The sequence below is a fragment of the Fistularia commersonii genome, chromosome 19 (assembly GCF_037954325.1).
Source record: "Fistularia commersonii isolate RoL2024-O1a breed Wild chromosome 19, RoL_Fcom_v1.0, whole genome shotgun sequence".
Taxonomy (NCBI): domain Eukaryota; kingdom Metazoa; phylum Chordata; class Actinopteri; order Syngnathiformes; family Fistulariidae; genus Fistularia; species Fistularia commersonii.
In genome coordinates this window covers 5,346,011-5,365,068 of record NC_141302.1, presented here as the reverse complement: position 1 = coordinate 5,365,068, position 19,058 = coordinate 5,346,011, and the positions used below count along the sequence as shown (strand labels likewise).

The following is a 19,058-nucleotide window of genomic DNA, read 5'->3' as shown; positions in this document are numbered from 1 at the left end:
AGGGAAGAGAGTAAACAACCCCCCCGGCCCCCGATACTAAACTGTTGTGTGAGCGCAGCTTTCGATTTCTTAAGATATTCCTCATGTCTCAGACAATGACTTGAGTGCTGCAACTACAATAACGCCCGTTTTCATTCGATATTCCAGAGCTTCCGCAGTTCTAGACGTTACTCTCTTCCATTAAATATTTATTATAGAACGTGTTTCATATTCAGAAAGTCAAACTGTAGCATTTGATGGCCACAAATGTGGGATATCACTTCATTTGAACCGCTGACATATTTGGGCTCCAAAAATTCCCCTCGGACAACATCACGTTTTCAGTGAATTTCACATAAATAGAGGCACAAAGCTGCTTTTGCCATCTTAATAATGTAATGCATTTGACATATTTTTCTGAACTCATGATCAGCTCTGTTTTTTGAATAAAAAAACCCAAATACCCCGGAGTAAACATTGATTTGAAAAGATGGTGACATGAAACAGAGCCAAGTCAGTCCAGACTGCGTCTCATTTTCATTTTATGAAAAAGGTTTCCCTCAAGTGAAAATGAGAAGTAAATCTGCTGCGCACCGACCATCTGCTGGAGGATCTGTATGACTGCAAAGCCGAAACCCCTCCCAACAACCTGTTTTTTTTTTTTTGTTGGGGGGGGGGGTTGTTACAACAATCTCTGCGTGTGTTCTTTGCTGATATCTACCGCTAATTGATTTTGTGAGTCCCGACGATCCATCACGCTGATGAAAACGCGATCCGTCCAAACAGTGAGACATTCTGTCAAGGAGATGAGTGGAGAGACTTTGTTACAAATTAGGGGGGGAGGTTTTATCAAACGGCACGAGTACGATTTCGCAACGTTCGCTACCGTCATAAACCGCCAGATTTTCTTTCCAAAGCTGGACAACTTCGATGTGATATAACGCAATCGTATCATATTGCTCATTTTCCAATCTCGTCCAGAGGCAAGGCAGAGCTGCCAAAGAGCATGCCTGCGCAGTTCTCACACCACATACGTTTGGCAGCTTGAACTCGCCGTGAACCGTACGGATCCAGGAAAGGGGAAACGTCTCTTTCCTCATGCCTCTGATTCACCTCTTTCGAAAACAGTGCGCTCGCACAACAGCCACTCGTTGCCATCGCTGTCATGCCATGGAGTACTACTTTGGCCCAAACTGTTTTCCGTCACGTCTTCAGGGTCCCAAGATTTGTCTGTTTTAGAAAAACAAGCGTGGCGCTTTGAACGGCGGACGGGAGAGGAATAAAGGCGTGCCTCTCTTGGACTCATTGTCCCTTCCATTCATCAAGCTGTCGGCCTTCTTCCACCGCCGAGTCGTCCCGTGTGGCCGGAAAGCGAGACAGATGGACATAATGGACAGACAGGGACGCCCTTCCCGGCGCTGTGAACTCAGACTCACACGAGCCACTCTTGATTAATTTCTGATTTTTACACTTATTGTTACGGCCACACACGCCTCCTTTCAGTCGGAATGACTTCCTTCCCTCTCTCTGCGGCTCGTCCTCAGTTCTGTCTGAGATGAACAGCCAGCAGAGACGGAGCTGGGCCGAGCTATTAGCAGCAGTTGAAAGCTAAAATGTTCTGATGCGAAACTCTCCGACAGATTGTCCAACCGTTTTTTTTTTTATCTTGCGCTGCACTTGTATTGAACAGTTTTTGGATGCCGTTTGACGGGTATTTCCATTTTCTTGATCTACTTATGTTAATAACTCTTAAGAGTGCGGTTGCGTTCCTTATTTGACTTGGACCAGTGTCGGAGTGTGTCCCTTGGTTTGAAGGGGTGCGACGCAACAACTTGGACTCGTCAAGAAAGTACCATCAGGTTTTGAGTTAAGCCAAAATCATTCATGTCAAAGCTGTCAAGAGAACAAGATAATGAGATGATTTATATCACGCCACATTCTGCAAAAGTACAACATTCAGCTGGACTTTCGTGACCACATCTCCTTTAATATTTGATCCAAATGTCTTTCGTCAAATTTTTCTCTGTCCATCCCCATGTCCAGTATTTTTGGGAAGTTTTGTCCCCCTGGAAATGTATGACTTCCAGTGCAAGAACCAAGTTTTTTAATTGGTTCCCCCTCTCCCTTGTTCAGCTTTCTCTCCTCCGATGAGCAGATAAAATATATATCCAATTCTATATATATATATATATATATATATATATATATATAAACTTAAAAGAACAAGTGGTACTTCAGCTTAGCAGGATGACTTGGATGTGAAAACTGCCTGCACCGCAGAAACAAAACTTGTTAATTTCACACAATGTCAGCTCAGCCCTCAAAAAAAAAGGACTTATGAGATTTAACCGTCGATCTGTGCACCACCCGTCGCAAAGCTCTATCATTCACCGATCCCTCGGGCCTTATCAGGCCAGAACACTGTGCGAGATGACAAACAATACATTTTATGAATTGACTCAAATGTCGTTCGAAATATATAGGCCCGGTCTCGAACTCAGCAGAGATGACACACTGGTGAGTGACACTTCCCAATGGGGGTTCTTTCTTTGAATCTATCTCTCTCTCTCTTCCTCTAAGCCAGGAGCTTAAGCAGTCAAGTGAGTGGATTTATAGACCTGAAGCTTATGGCTTAGTCATGATTGCTTGAATTGGCACCCTCTCTATCAAAATAAAGGGTCTTACTCCTAATAAGACTCAAGCGGTTGTAGAAGCTCACTGGTGTTCATTAATTCAAAATTGACATTTGTTTATTCTTGCCCCCCACCCTTCAAAAAAGTAGGAAAGAATCATATTAATCATGCATTCCCATAAAACTTTTTTATACATCTGCTGCTGTTAATTCTTAATACTTGAAAAGAAACAAAAGTCCCTAATCTTTTCTCCATAGCCCACACCCCTGATTCCCCTCTCCTTTTTTTTTTTTTTTTTTTAAATTTTCAAAAAACTTATTTTTACTGGCTTTGTCCTGGATTTACCTTCATGCTGCTGCTAGAGACTTATACATTCGACCAAGAGTGTAACTGGAGGTTCTAGCTTGGCTATGCCTTAGAGAGAAGTAAAAAACTGTCTGTGGTGAGGAAAAGGGCCCTCTTCATCTTTGTCTTCAAAGTGAGCGCCAGGCACAGTCTTCTGCAAATCCTCCATCCCCTCAACTGTTTTCTCTCTTTTTCTTCCCCCCGCCTCATTTCCTTATAGCAGAACAGTCAGGCTTCATAAAAAATAATCATGCATCTAATAATAAAAAGTGTGGATTTATACAATTTATACTGGAGGGAAATCATCCTCCTTCATACATAATATCAGAGTGATTTCATTATGGACTGGCACTATTACGTCATCTTTTATAATTAAGCGAGTGCTACAACAAATGGCATTTCCAGCTGTTGAAATTATTTGTTTCAAACGGTTTCAGTGATATCCCTCGTCCATGCGGACTCTGAAGACCCTCATAGTTCTAGGTTGGGAGCGGAGTGTTGGGTTGATGCTCCAATCGCTAAATAAATAGAAAATAAAATGATAAATGAAAAGTACCAGTGATAGAAATGCAGATGAATGAATAGCCTATGATTTTTTTGGAGGGAGGAGCCAAAGGCGACAGTCAGGTCAAGATATTTCCAGTAACTTGAAGGAAATATTTTGGTACTTCAGTAAATAATATAATTTTCCCGTTCTTGTTCAACGTTACATAAGAGCTAATTATACTAGTGTTGTATCTTATACGTGTGGTTTATTGACTGAACCGAACACAATAACTGCCAAATGAACTTAGCCTGCTTAGTGTTTTTCAGGGGGGCTAAAAACCCATCTTTAAATAATTATTAACGGCTGTCTGTTGTCTGTGTTTCTTCAATGTCTTATTTTGTAAGGACTTCACAGTTACACTGGACAAACCACAAGCATCACTATTCTGATAACACCTGTACCTACTTAGAAAATCTTTCCACAGGAAGTATTTGTTTTTGTCTAGACTGACTTAAAATGTGTATATGTATTTCGCTCTTCTATGTGATTAAACAGATAGACGCATCAAACGCTGTCCCAGAGTGTCAAAAGTTGAGGACAGCACCGAGAACTGATCAAAACTGACAGATTATTATTTCCTGCTCACTGAGAAGCCCTAAAACAGCTGCCAGAATTACAAATATATTAATATAGTAACAAATATGGCAGACAGGACTTTCTATACAAATGCATGGTTGCAGATTGTTATCCTCCTTTTTTAAACTAACGACAAATAGAAATAGTGTAATCTTTTAACATTGTACAGTGACCAATTAAATATGTTGCATTTGCAGATCATTGTTTAGCCAGCTTGCTTATAAATTGATGAATTAACTGTTTTTGGCTTCACAACTGCGTAATTTTGTTGATTATATAGTAAAAGGCTTTCAAGAAATGTTTGGCAGATCATTATGAGATTGGTGCCCTTGCAAATAGTATGTTGCATCTATAAAAGTCAGAAATGGTGAGACAAACATGACAAACATATTTTGCTCAATTGCATGTCATGCTTGCATCACTTTTTGAATTAAAATGGATAAAAAAAATAGCTTGAAATTTAACCGAGGTGTGAACACTATAGAACTCATTTGTGTGCGTCTTTGGGGAAGACAGGGGTTCTTTCAGGCAAGAGTCGGTTTTTCCCTTCCAACACAGCCAGAGGCAGATCACCCCCCCAAAACACCACACACACACACACACACACACACACACACACACCTAACAACCGAGAGCATTGACTTACCCCCGGTGTGGTCTAAAACCCTTAATTTTTCCTTTGAAGTTGGAAATACTCCTGCTAGAAATCACTTGTAAGGTGAACAAAGATCCCAAACAGATTTAAATGAAGGCTGTAAAGGCAACGACATTCTTGGGGTTGAAGACCTACATGAAGGTTTATGGCTTTTTGACCCTTCCCGGATAAACAAGAATGACTTGACCTGTTTGTTGTTACGTTGATCCGTCACACAGACCTTTGCAAATGCATTATGGTTTCAGGGAGAAAATTAAAGAGTCTCAAAGAGGAAAGCTAATAAAGCCTATGCCACAGTTCTAAGCATGATCATTTAAATAATAGCCTTCCTTGTACTTTCACTGAGGTTTGGGCCATGAGGAGGGTGGTCATGGGACTCCCCAGTGAGACGGCAATGCACTAATCTGCTCTGTATGGCCCATTCACATGTGTTCACACCATTGTTTCCACATTCTAAACAGGAACTCCTATGTTACCCATGGGAATTGGAAGATTTCGGTGCACAAATTCACCCTTATGCTTAGTTGGTGCTTTTCCCAAATGGCAATCTTCAACTGTACTTGCACCGCTGAGATCTGTTACGAAATGAACCGTAGTGACGTTTTAGCTGTAATAATATGCAGCTGTTCCGTTTAATATTGTTGACATGATATCAAGAGACAGTATGTATGCTCCAAAGTATGTGTGAGCCTGGGAAAATGGAGTTTTTCTTGCCACTGGTGCTTTTCCCCCTCAAGCCTGATAGGTGCTGTAATTTATTACCCGGTAAACACGTGGGAATAGTATTTCAGCGCCACTAGATAAACAACTACTCGACTCTGCGCGTATCTCGCGAGACAACGCGCTCCCTCTGTACTTCCCTATTGTGAGAGTTTTCCAATTCTCGCGCGATTTCGGAAGTTTCCCACGCCTGTTGTTGTGGCGTCTGCCCTTTTTGCTCTCTCCCTCTCTCTCCCTCCCTCCCTCCCTCTCTCTCTCTCTCTCTCTCTCTCTCTCTCTCTCTCTCTCTCTCTCTCTCTCTCTCTCTCTCTCTCCCTCCCTCGCTGTTGTTACTACCCGCCGCCTCCCCTTTTCACTGTCTTCCTCCCCCACCCCCTTTCTCCGTCTCCCTCGTCCCTATACCTCCATTCTGCTTCTGTTGTCTCGGCGAATTGTTGGGCTGTGGGAGAGAAAGGATATCGCGAGTATTGGAGTTTTGGTGAGAGTTTGTGGAAGATGGCGCCTGTTGTGACAGGGTGAGTCTGAGATTCGGGGCTTGTGGTGGGGAGCGGAGTTTAAGTGAATACAAGTTATTACCATTAAATTGCTCCATTTTGGCCATGTGCTCTTGGGTGAGCACAGTACAGTGTTGTGACCAGTGATTAAAGTCGCTTTGAGTCATTTCTTTGTTTCAGAGTGTTTCCGTGCGAGTGTCTTTCTTTGACCAGTAAACCTTACTTGCCCGGGCTGACTGTTGCTGCAGTGTTTTGTGAGCTAGCCCAAGCTACGTGATACTTAACCCTCGGTGGTCTTTCTCCCAGACAACGGCGAGCTATCAGCTAGCAGGCTAACCAGCAAGTCCAATACGTCCAAGGAGCTGTGTCTCCGAAGGCAATTTGTTTTTCATTTTCATTTTTTTTCTTCTCTCTCCGTGGCCGGTTTAGCGTATCGCTGGCAGCTTTAATTTCGGGTCCCACGTTTGTTTTGTAAACGCGCTCGCCAGTTGGCCAGGCAGGACGTTCACGACTTAACTCAGCTAGCTGTCCGATAATGGACGTCAGCTAGCGATATCTAACTGAAAACACGTTGCTGCTCCGTAGACATTATTCAGTCATTGATTTAAAATGCTCTCCTTATTCTGGGGGCGAGGAGACGCCTTTCGATTTTCAGTGCGTACACAGTGTAAATAATGTTACCCAGTCACCGTGCGCACCACATGTAGTGAATAGCGTAGTACTTTGCGACTACAGCTTTCTAACATCAGTTCTCTGAAATAGCATTTCCTACTCTGACAGTGATCTGCCACTAATATTCATCTGCCGTTTGAATAAGAAAACCCTGTCCCGACCCCTGTTATTCCTAGAAGCGAAGTGCATTTAAGGAAAACAAAATCAGTGATAAACACCCGCAGCCATGAACATAACATTATTATCTCATAGGAATTATTCACAGCTTCAATTTACCCGAGGCATGTGGTTATCATTTTGACTCATCAGGTATTAACTGCTGCCATGAAAATTATTGAAATACTCCACCACTGACTTTAAATATTAATAACTAGCTGTGTGAAACATAGTGTTAAAATAGTTGTCAGCAACTAAAAGTGAATGCTTTAATCTGTGAGATAAATTACATTTTCTCTGGGCTTGTTCGGTAATAGCGAGCAGATAACACGTTCATGACATTTGTCAGCCAGTGCTTCTGATAGGATGCTCTATTATGTTCCCTTTCTCAAACTTATTTGCCGTCACATTAGAAATATAGTTTTGCTTATTGCTGTCAGTATATATTCTATAATTGTATTTTATAATACGTAAAGGTACAGCTAGCGTTTCTGCAAACCCTGTTAAAAAATTCTGCCTTCACAGTAGTTAGACTCAAACCTATATTTGCACTGCAGAGGCTATAATCCGTGCAGACAGCTCAGTGGGTGACAGACATTTGCGGGGCTTGTTGAAGGTGTGTGCATAGTAGTGGGAGTTAGGGAAGTGGGGAAAGAGAGCAGGAGGGTGTTTGCGGTGTATGTTCACTTGGGGCTTTCCAGCAGACACAAACTGATTTCAGTTGAGGGGGGTGTAGGGGGCGGGAGGCAGAGGGAGGGACTGAGCATGTGAGAGGGCAGTAAGGTCAGGTCTGGGTGGCTGACCACCTGTCCTGATGATATTTGTAGTTATACGTGTGTTTAGCTGAATGTGTCTTTTTTCATGAATAGGGAAGGAGTGGGGGGGTCATTCTATAAGAGGAGGGGGTGTAAGCTTGAGCAGAAAAGGGCTTAACAGAACAGTTTTAGCTTATATTCATGTTCACACTAATGGTTGGTGATATCACTGACAGAACCTCAATGATAATAAGCTTCTGAATAGCACTGACTCCTCTGTAAGACAATTACTTGTTTCAGTTGAGTTCCTTCTTTTCATTTTAACATTGTAGCCCATAATGACCAGCTGTGTGAATTGCCCGAGGCTTCAACCAGCAACATTAAGTATCAAAATAATTTTGAGCCATTGTAAATTGTGTAAGCCTTCTACCTGACCCATATATGAGTCCATATCTCTAAATATGAAGTTTTACATCTTATTTAATGCACTCTCTGAGACACTTTCCATGTTTTGTCAGTTGATGGATGTGGGTGGAGAATATTTTGCTTGTGATTTTAAGTGTTTGGGGTAATAAAAATAGACGACTAGTTAGTTCAATTGAATCCTAAATGTAGCAGTTTGAGTTCTTACTGGAACTTTGCTCTATATTTGTGTGTTTTATTTCTAGCTTCTGCTGGTGCTTCAGTGATGTCGGTATGTTACGAGTCAGAAAAGCTACTCTGTCAGGATTACGGCACCAAGCAATATCTGTTTGTTGTTCTGCTGTTGTCCCGAATCAAGGTGAATATATTTGAGTTGAAATGTACTGGGGTTAATGATAACAATGCTTGTTACAGGTTACAGAGCCAGGCTAAACTAGCAGGGCTGGTAAAAATTAGGGACCACTTCACCTATGGTTAAGACTGGAAAGAATTATGAAGGAAATAATATTTAGTGAAATCAAAACTCCCCCTGCTGAGGGACAGAATTGCTGGATCAGATGAGATTACAAACTGGCCCTGAATTAGACGTCTTTCTCGTAGACATGTTATTCATTTCATTTGCAGATCATTGGTTTTATGTGGTGTTTACGTTACCGGGATTTGTGGAGCAAAGTTTTGTGTGATTATCAGCTCAGGTAATCTTAGATTGGCTTGATTAATCTTTTTTTTAGTTAGGACACAAGGGTAAGCAGCAACATAAAGTACTTTTGAAATATCATTTTGATTATTGTGTAGTACATAGTTGAGCTTTGTCTCCCACTGCTGCAGTGTGCATCATTTATTCACTTCGTATTTCGAGCCTATTCATCTGCTAGACAGATCAAGGGCAGCAATAAAGATGCTATTGGCCACATGAGGCACCAGAATCAGCACAAGTTTACTGTAGCTCATTTGGGCTTTAATTAACAACACAATCTTATCACAATACTAACACAAACTGTGTTTTTAGATTTTAAGTTGCCCCTGGCATCAAAGGAAATACTCCTAAAGAGTGTTTAACTCATAAGATTGTACATTTTTTTCTTACTATTACCAAAAGTCCTGTTGCACAATGTATAGCCACAACACCCAATGTAGCCCAACAAAATCTCATAAGTCATTTTTTCTTTTTTTCTCCCACCCCTCGTATTGACAATTGATTGCTACAGCCATCTAAATCTCTTGAAGTTTTAGGGTTTAACTGTAGGCTATGTTTTACAAAAGGGTGGCCCTTTTTGCCTTTTGAATGTCATTCATTTGGAACTACTTTTGTTTCGTTTCTCAAAATTCCAGTTGCAGTAATTGTAGAGAGAAAATGGCTAAATCTCTTCCATTACAAAATTGCCTTCTGATGAACATGAGTTAAAAAATGGATTACAGTAGCAGCCGCTGTTCAAAAAGCATTGTTGTAAGGCTGACATTATCTGTAACGGTTGGTTCTTGTCCTCTTTGCTGCAGGTAGCTATTGTCATTAAAATAGGCTAGCATTTGGGAGTGGAGGCTGCATCAGTGTAGTGCATTTTGGACAGTGGATGTTTTCATGGGCCAGCCAAGATAAAATGGCAACACTTATCAAATTGAAAATACAAAATCTGAAACTTATTTTGGTCAAATCCAGTGATCGGTCTATGTCTAATTTGCATTATCTGAGACTAGAAGATGATGAAATATGCTTTCAAAATATGACTATCACTGTAGTTAACTCAAAAATCTAATGAATTTGCTTTTGCGAAGAAGCACATCATTTGTCACTCCTCTTTTTGGGAAAAGAGCTTGGTAGGGATGACTAAAGCATATGGCAGCTGTGATACTGTGTCTAGTTATGTAGATTTATATCATTTCAAAATTTCCATCATATGATAGTACATGTGTATCATACCTATCTCTGTTTGGGTTTCATCATCACATTGCTAGCATTTTGGTAGTGTGAAAAGGATGAACTTGTGAAACTGGTCACAATCGAGCACTTGAAAGGATATGATTATGTTATCAGTGCTTATTTTTGTTGCACGCTGTAGTGTATGAATGCTCAGACTTATTAATGATGAAATTCTAAACGGCAGCAGTTGGTGATTCTGAAAAAAATACTGCAGTACAAAGAAGCTCCTTTTTCTATTCTATATTGATTAGTTATACAACTTCTGCTTAGATATAGAAAATCGCACACAATAGATACACAACAAGTTTTATCGAACTTTCTATTGAATTTTAATGTCACTTTTTTGACTTATCCCTGGTTTTGAAGATGACTACAAGATTACTCATGGCATCATCCGATGACTCGAAATAACACAGTGTCTCCCTGTCAAATGATGATCCTTGTTTTTTTTTTTATTACAGGTTTTCAGTGTGTATCATTTTTTCCAGACTTAAAACAACTGTGGTTTCAGTCAAACTGTGAACAACCGAAGCATTCTCTCACTTTCCGCAGTACACAAATCTTTTTTTTTTCCTCAGAAAAATTAACAGTTTTGCCAGAATCGTCTACAAATACCTCTGTGCTATTCTTCTCAGTGTTGGCAAAAAATAGATTGAATGAAAATATTGTTTTTTTTTTTCTCTCTATTATCAATTTATTACCTGAAACACTGTATGTAAACGCTGTACACTCCAGCTGATTGCTAGAGATATAGTGCTGTTTGTCAAAGATGATAAAATCATGAATCACCCATTTCAGCACTCTTCAGCCTTTGCTGTGCCCCGAGGGGTGGACAGAATTCTGTTTAGCACCCCAAATCCCACTGCCAAAAAAGTGATGGAGTCTTTCAGGTCAAAAACCAAATGCTTTTGTGCCGCTGTAATGATACACAAACTGTGTGGTCATGTATTTGTTAGCATTAGCGTTGTATAACTTCAGATATTGATCAGGATCAGGAATGGATGAGTCTATGGAAAAGCATGAGCACCATGACATACAAGTGGATCTGTGTGTTTTTTATGTGTGCATGTGCATCCATTCCCGAGGGTCCTCTCTTCTTCCCCGCTTTCCTTTGTATGAAAGGAGAGGTTCAGAGAGAGCAGCAGATGTCGAAGCGTTGACCTTTATGGTGGCAGGGGCTCAGACTAGAGTTAAAAGACGCGCTGAGTTGCCCCACCCCCAAGCACCAAAGCAGCAGTTCCGCGTCCACACACGTACACAGTCTGCTACCTTTGCCATACTAGTAATGGATGCGTTAATCATGACAATTGATCTAGAATGATAGAAGCTCCCCGGTCTGTGTGTCACCTCGGGTTCTTGCAGCTTTTAATCCTGCCCCATATTCACCCGGAGCTGTGAAAATCTTCAAAGTGTGTGGTATGTCGGGGAGCTGTACAGAAGTCACAGGCAAGGCACCAAAGAAAATGTGCCACTGCCAGACATTGGGGTGGGGGGTGGTGTATTCTTATACATACAGTAGCCTATTGTTTTGGAAGTTCATGCATATCCATTACTTCACATGACTGAAACGTTCCCTGAAGCCTGTGTTTTCTTTCAATGTTCAGATTCAACTTGTTTGGCCCAGTGATGGTGAGCCTCCTCAAAGAACTGCACGCCCTAGTTGACTCAGACTCTTCTTCCTCTTGTTTGCCCATTCTGTCTGTTTGTGTGTGTCTCAGGCGAATAACCACAGGAGACACCCCAGGGGGATACAAATGCACATTTTTCTGTAATTTGGCTTGGACTGTCGCCAGCTGGGTGCTGCTTTTGCTTGGTTGTCTGCCACGTGCTCAAGTGTGCACAAACCAGATTTCCTATTAGAATATGTGTACGCGTTTGTACTTCCCTGTTGCTTATCAAAGTAAATGACACCCTTTAGTGCATCTGATCTGAGGTGTAAGGTTAGGTTACCTAATTTTTCCAAGCCAAGGGTTTGATAAGAGGGTTAGATTTCTCACACAAAAACCATGACAAGGGGGCATTTATTTACTTGTACAAGGCTTGGAATGCATTGACTGAGCTCATGGTTTTATCACTGGTTCTCTCAAAATCTTGCTGCTGTTTGCTTGGAGAGGATGGGATGGAACATTCTGATGTAAATCTAAAGCCAGTGTGGTTTTGAAAACAGCCCTGGCGTCATGTTTGATAGCAGCCCAAGTCTTCAGTGTTGTTGTTGGCTGGGCTGTTCAGTTAAGGCGGGCAAACACTCCAGGAAACGTGATAGACAGTCGATGCATGTACCTCTCTGTCAATTCTTGCTTTGGAACGACTGATTGTCCTTCTCGCATGTACTCTGGTCTTTCAAGACAATTTCCTTCGACCAAGTGTTCATTTTTCCCTGTCCTGTACTTTTACTGTTTTATAGTTGCTTTGCCAAGGGGAAAGTGGCTTGGACAGTGTCAGCAGATTTCATCCCTAGTGTACATCTCAATTTCTGTGTTTTTCATTCAAAAAATTAGCCCTTATGCCTGTTTGACTTATGTCACAGTAATGGAAATGTTGATTATTTTATACATGTCTGATTGCAAACTGTTGCATTTTTGTTTTAATTTTGTTTCAATTTGAATTATGCATTATGTTTTTTGCACAGCCTTATTAGAAATATTTCTTGCAAAGTTGTCTTTTAAGGGTATGGTAGGACTCATGCCATTTGAGCTAGTCTGTCTCCGGACGAAAATGTAGTCTTATCTTTTGAGAGAATGTGCAAAATGATTTACTGAATAAAGATGTAGTTTCCTACTCTATTGGCCCAGATAATTGCCTTATTCTCCGCTGTTATTTCAAAAGTCAGACACATTCTTATTGCAACTTCACAAACCTTAAGAAAAGTTGTGTGTGTGTGTGTGAGACAGAGAATGATCACACATACAGTATATGAAATTAATTATTGCCGTGTTGCTTCACACTTTCATCAATGAAGTGATTATCTTTAAATAAGGTCAGTTGGTACGAGTGTGTATGTTATGTTAGCCCCAGGCTCACACAATAAAACTTTCTGACATATACCAACTGTGCTCATTTGAGTGTTTGCCTATGCAAAGCAATAGTTAGTTTCCATGCAGGAGTTTTGACCTAAGTTGTGTCAAATTGGAGAAGCCTGTATCGCTTTCTCGCAGTGAGCTCGCTAGACTTTCTCTCCCAATTGCAACTGCTCTCAAGCAGAAAATATGCATCACTAGCTACATTTGGAAATATGTTGACCGATCTTCCAGCATGATTTGGGTGAATATATTTACTCTTTATTTTGCTTGTGGAATGATTTGCTTCCAGATGAATGAATGGTTGTTAGACCTTTCTTTTATATCCAAATTAAAGAGACATTTTTTTTTTACCCCACCGGTTATCATGTGATTGATTGTTGCTGAAACAGTGTTAGACGACAGCATACACAGTGCTGCCAATTCACAGAGATAGCCTTTTAGTCCTTCAACTCAGCAGTTATGTCCTTTTTTAAAACCCAAATAATTGAAATGTTGACTTTGTTGACAATTATACAGCGGTAAGCCTTGCTTGAAGCTCTCCTCCCACTATTTCAGGCACACATTTTGGCATGGAGACAGACCTGTTTGTGAAAAGTACTGTGTTTATAACCACATACAGTCTGTATTATCCATGCTCCACTAACCCTTTTAGGACTTTGGTTATCCTATTCTACAGTGTGTCCCAGAGAGTTATATAGTTTAAAATGGTACAGATTTATAGTTCATGCTGCTCCCTTTTTCATTGGACTGTAAATCCAAATGATCTCCAAACAGACAATGTTGGATGACCTTTGTTTCACCAAATGTCTTTGTTCTTTAATCAGTCATTGGCATTGATTTTCTTGTGGTTCGCAGATTATTTTGCCAATATTCTTGCCAATGTGTCTGGAAACACAACAGGCAGCTGATGCTACTTTGTGTGTCCCTGCATACAGCAACCTCTCTACATAACAAAATGAGAATACATAATGAATATTTATTTTGATTCTGTATAGAAATGTTGCCGTTTTGGCCATTGTTCGGCAAATATTCTCTCTGTATTAAGCAGAAACTCAGTGATACACATTTCGGTCACTTTTATATTCTATATTTCAAACAACATTTGAGCAGCCTAACAATTCAAGACTTGGACCTCCATTTGTGAAAACCTTAAACTGAGGCTAATATGAAGTTTGATATTAAAGCAGTAGGGGAGATAGGTAATATCAGTGATGGATGGAAATTTTAGTCAAATTAAATTTTAATTCATTCAAAAACACCCACTAATATTCACTCTAGTCCATGGACACATGCTGACTACCAGGTACAACATAACCTCCCCATTGCTGAAAAAAATTACCGAAGGAAACACACTGCAACTATACAAAGGACCTCGAGTGTAGGGAAAGCCCCCCATGAACCCGCCTCCCAAGGCTGTATTTGTGTGTTGCAGGTTATTATAATAGATGCCATAAGAGTAAATGCAGGAAGAAGTTGTCAATGTTTCAATTAATTACACCCTTTTTTTCCAGTTGATTAATCATTCGAAGCACATTAAAGATGCATCAAATTTGACAATTTCCTGATTTTACTATTGTTCTGACTATAGCTCACTAGGTTTGGGGTTTGGGCATTTCAGGATCTCACCTTGACTATCAGGAAACATTGAGGTATTACTAAAAATATATATATTTTTTCAGATTAATGAGCTAATTAATGATCGGGGGAAAATGTCAATCCAGTAATTACTGGATATTCTCATTAGCTTTTGCCCTGCCCTCTTCAACTTTCTCGCAAAGAATTCAAGAGTTTCACATCATGAAAAGATAATGAAAAACCTCTATTGCCTTTGTGTGAAATGACATTTCATAGTGATCACTTATTAACTTAACCTGAGCAAAGAAAATTGTGACCGGTGTAATACACGAATAAGACTCCTTAAGGTAGATACACTAATTTTGGTGAGTGCAGTGAAAACGCCATTATTGCCTGTAGGAAGTGCATGCATGCATGTTCATGTTAGATTGGACATACTTACCCACAAATCACATCATCAGCACACGACACTGCCCTCTTTCCTGTAATGTGAAGCTTCACCCAATGGTGAAGTCACTCATTCAGAGGCCCCATGAATGGATCCAAAAAGCCCCGACCGACAATAAGCGAACCTTTTGTACCAAAGAAGACATATACCAATTACTCAATCAATGGGTGCTGCAACGCATCACTTAACACTCTGTTATACATATAACACTACCGATTATTTAGTTTTGTGCCACTTTCACAAAAACTTAATGGCAAGTTATGGCAAGTATACAAGTTAGGACACCGTGCCCAAAACAGTGGAAAGAGCATGTAGAAAATGTTCATCGCATAATATAATAAAATCTTGCTTCCAGATTACGGCTTGTGGCCCGAATGCCTTATCACTACAGGACAACACCACTATTTGCCCATTAAAGTGACTGCAACATGGGCAACCTGGATTCCCCCTCTGAGAAGGGTGTAAAAATGACAGATGGAGTGAAGTAGAGAAAGAAATAGAGGAGAGGGGGGGTTGTGAGAGAGATTCCAGGAAAGGTACACTGTTATCTCTGACTGTTTCTTTGCATTGTCCGATTGTTTAACTAAGGCTATTAGAGAGTTTTGCCAAAGAATCCGCCTAGTGGCATTCCTGTGGCTGTTGACGTCAAAAAATGTAGGCTTTTGCTTAGAATCACTATGAAGTAATGGACATGTGTGTCGTTTTGTAGAAGTCTATTGATTGTGGTTAAAGAAACAATGCTTTTTTTTTTTTTTGTTGGAGCGGGTGTTCATGTTGTGGTTGATCATCTTGCACTTGTGGCTAAAATCTGATGTTCTCTACTGTGCCATTATTTTGGAAGTTCTGCTAAAGAATGTATGTGAGGTTTCACATGAGCTCATGGAAGGAAATTAACTTTTTTTTGATATATCCACTGGTTTGTCCTAAAAAGTCACCAGCAGCGATCCTCTGTTCATCACACTACTAAAATGTATCGGACCTCAAATATTCTAACCTCAACCCAAACCCGCCTAAGTGTCTGGAAGGCATATGAACTGGGCTTTGCTTGAATTTATTAGCATTGAATCATTGCTGCAATAAATGAATCTATGCCACTTTGATTTCAAGTATGACAGGATGAATAATATTTGGAGATGTCATGAGCTTATGCCACGGATGAGTTTCAAGATTAAACTGAGGCGCTCTGGTAGCGAAATTAAACAGGCAAACCTTCTTCTCTCTGTAATAGTTACCACTGATTGCCTGAAATCTTAAACCTATGGTCTTCACCAAACACCAGTTTTCTCCTTTCAATATTTTAGAAGTCTGTAGATGACGTGACCTGTTGTTTGCACCTTGTTGTAAAACCCCTATCTTTGTATACATGTAAATGTGTGTCATCTTTAAACTCAGGTAGCATGCAGATGTCTCATCTCTTGACATTTAACGGTATCACAACTTCCACTTTGAAATTGTCTTCATAAACTAGATGTTTTGAGGACATTTTTATCCCCCAAGAAAGGAATTATTTGGTCTTCCCGGCAGTCTAGTGTTGCTGAACTAATAATTGCCTTTTAAAATCAGCTTCAGTCCACTTAACCAGCTTTTTTATAATCTGCACATTTGTTGATTGGGCTTCTACTAAAATATTAAGCTTGATAATGTATTTTTTCAGCTGAGTTGTGATACCACTGACATTTATTTAGACCTCATATTGACAGTTCCACCTACTAGTGGCAATTCTAACACCTGGAAAAACACCAGGGCTTTTTCTTCAGCTTCATTTTATCATGAAAAATCAAACCAACTGTCTTTGCCTGGCTATTTAACGTTGCCCCCCCACCCCCGTTGATTTTGTTGCTTTGGAGCCTCTGAAGAACTGTTTAAAAATAACCATCACTCCTAAATTGCTATTACCATGCTTTCTCAGTTGCCTCATTAATTAATTGTAATAATGTGCTCAGCAAAATTGACAATACTCTTTATCACTCGGCAAATACTACTGTAATGCTGTCTGTCACCAATTACAAGAGGGACCTTTATAATTAAAAAAAATGCTAATTATATTGTAGCCGAATATAAAGAAAATCTAATAGATTTTAAGAACAAAACTAAAGATGTGAGTAGGTGACAGCTCTTTTGCACAGTGGTTACATTATTTTAATGTGGGATGCATGTTTTGTCATAGTTTCACATCCGTATCTGCTGCTATATAAATACATATCTGAGATGTAACTTGGTACATATTTTTTACCTGTTTTTGAGCAATCACATTTGATTTCTCAAAATTAAAGAACACGAAAAAAGTGCTATTTCTGTGCATCTTCTTAGTCACCGTGAAGGGTATTTTGGCAATATGGCTTCTTGAAAATGAACAAGCGTTTCGGGTAACCAACACTTTTGCCATTGACAACAACACTCTAACCAGACAGCAGTCCTCAGATGACTAAGTCAATGGTAAAGTACACACGCTTGCACGTGTCGTGCAGTCATTTGGTTTGTTCACCTCACAGCATGTGGGCCAAGGGTCATGTCTCTTTCTCTGTCTTGCTGCCAGGAATTCTATTTTTTTCTCTTGTTGCAGCACCCTCTGTCCCTTTGGTGGTTTTGAAGCAAGGGCAGGGCAAGATGGTGGTGTGGTTTGCCTTGAGCCAATATATACCCACACAGACTGCGCTTAAATTTGAACATTGGACTAAGAATCATTCAATTGCAGAGCTTATCAAAACTGATGTAAGCGAATGTTGCATGTACAGCAGAATTCCATGCTGTCCACTGTATTTTCCAAACTGCTTTGTTAATTGTAGTGTGGCGAATCCATAAATGGAGTTCTTGTTGAATTCAGTCTCTTAATTGCTTGCTTCACTTGCATACTTTTTTATGTATGCAAGGTTAAGCTGTCGAGTCCATCTGTCTTGAGGGGAGAGTAGCATTGGGTCACTGACATGGTTGTGGTGCAGGCACAACAAACACCAGCAGTTTACTTCTGGGCAAAGCAGAATATTGGTAGCTCTAAATAAGTAACATGATTGACAATGTTCCTTCTCAGTTGGATGTCTCTCAGTTTACCGATACGCTGCCAACTTGAATATGTTTCTGAAAACATCTGAGCCAAGAAAAGGCGATGCTGCAAAACAGTCTTGTAGTTTCATAGTTGATATTTGCTTTTCGTTTTTATACTTTATCAGATTAGTGCGAGACATACTGATAAAACATGGCCTGGATATCCACAAGCTACGTCAAAGGTTTGAACACCTGCTGTAGATATAGAGAATGCAGGACAAAAAATCCCATTAAGTATCAGCCTCACTTGTCTCTTAAAAAAGGTACTGTAGAAAACAGCAATGAATGAAAAAAATGTCTTCTGTTTTTAATGTCTTGTGTGCTTCAGTGACATCACAGCTGAGCTGAGTAGGAGAGGACTGAGATGATGTATCAGTAATTTAAAACAGTCCTTTGTTAGAGCTCTACATTGGTGATTAACCCTAATTCTGTGCCCAAGTATGGTATTTTAATTGGTTGTTGCAATATTCTGGGCAAAATTAATTGTTACTCTGTATCTGTAATTAAGATCCTTGAAGTTACAGTACGAACTGTTGTGCAGATGGAGCCCGTGATGTTTTTGCAATGTAACTTAACCGCAAGGCCAATGTTCCTCCTTTGTAAACCCCAAAAGACTGGCTGCATGCTATAAAGCACTGGGCTGCTCGGTTGTCTTTGGCTTCAGTGAGGAATTGTGGCTCTTCAGGGTTGTTTTAGTTTTGGTTAATCTAAACTAAACTACAAGAACTGTGTTCTGTTGTGTGATCAATGGTCGAAGAAGATAAATGACGATGAAATTCAGTAAGGAGCAACGTGGAGGGCATAGCGAGCAGAGAGACCAGCTTTCAGTTACTGAAAAAATCTGTTCTTCTGAAACACCCTCTAATGTAGTTGGTCTGGCTCCCTGGCTATAATTGTACATGAAGACACATTGAAGAGCATGTTTATCAAACTTGCAAACCGTCACTTCTTTTGCGACACATCATTGTACGCCTACAAAGACTTGTTAGATTTGTCACGGACAAATAGAAGTTAAATGCTCTTGCATTTTCTTCAGAAATCATTTTTTCATCCCTTTCTCCCAGCCAAGCTCTATGGTGACCAAGCTCACACTGAGGCTT

The 19,058-nt window shown here is 40.2% G+C and overlaps 1 protein-coding gene across 2 annotated transcripts in view; it reads left to right on the top strand.

Moving 5' to 3' along the window:
- The first annotated feature begins 5,796 nt into the window (after positions 1–5,796).
- The window catches only part of rbpjb (recombination signal binding protein for immunoglobulin kappa J region b), a 45,135-nt gene continuing 31,873 nt past the window's right edge, over positions 5,797–19,058 (top strand). For both annotated transcript variants that reach the window (XM_086165190.1, XM_086165189.1), the window contains exon 1: positions 5,797–5,970. In XM_086165190.1, the coding sequence (XP_086021316.1) occupies positions 5,951–5,970 (20 nt within the window). In that variant the 5' untranslated portion in view covers positions 5,797–5,950. The remainder of the gene's footprint in view (positions 5,971–19,058) is intronic.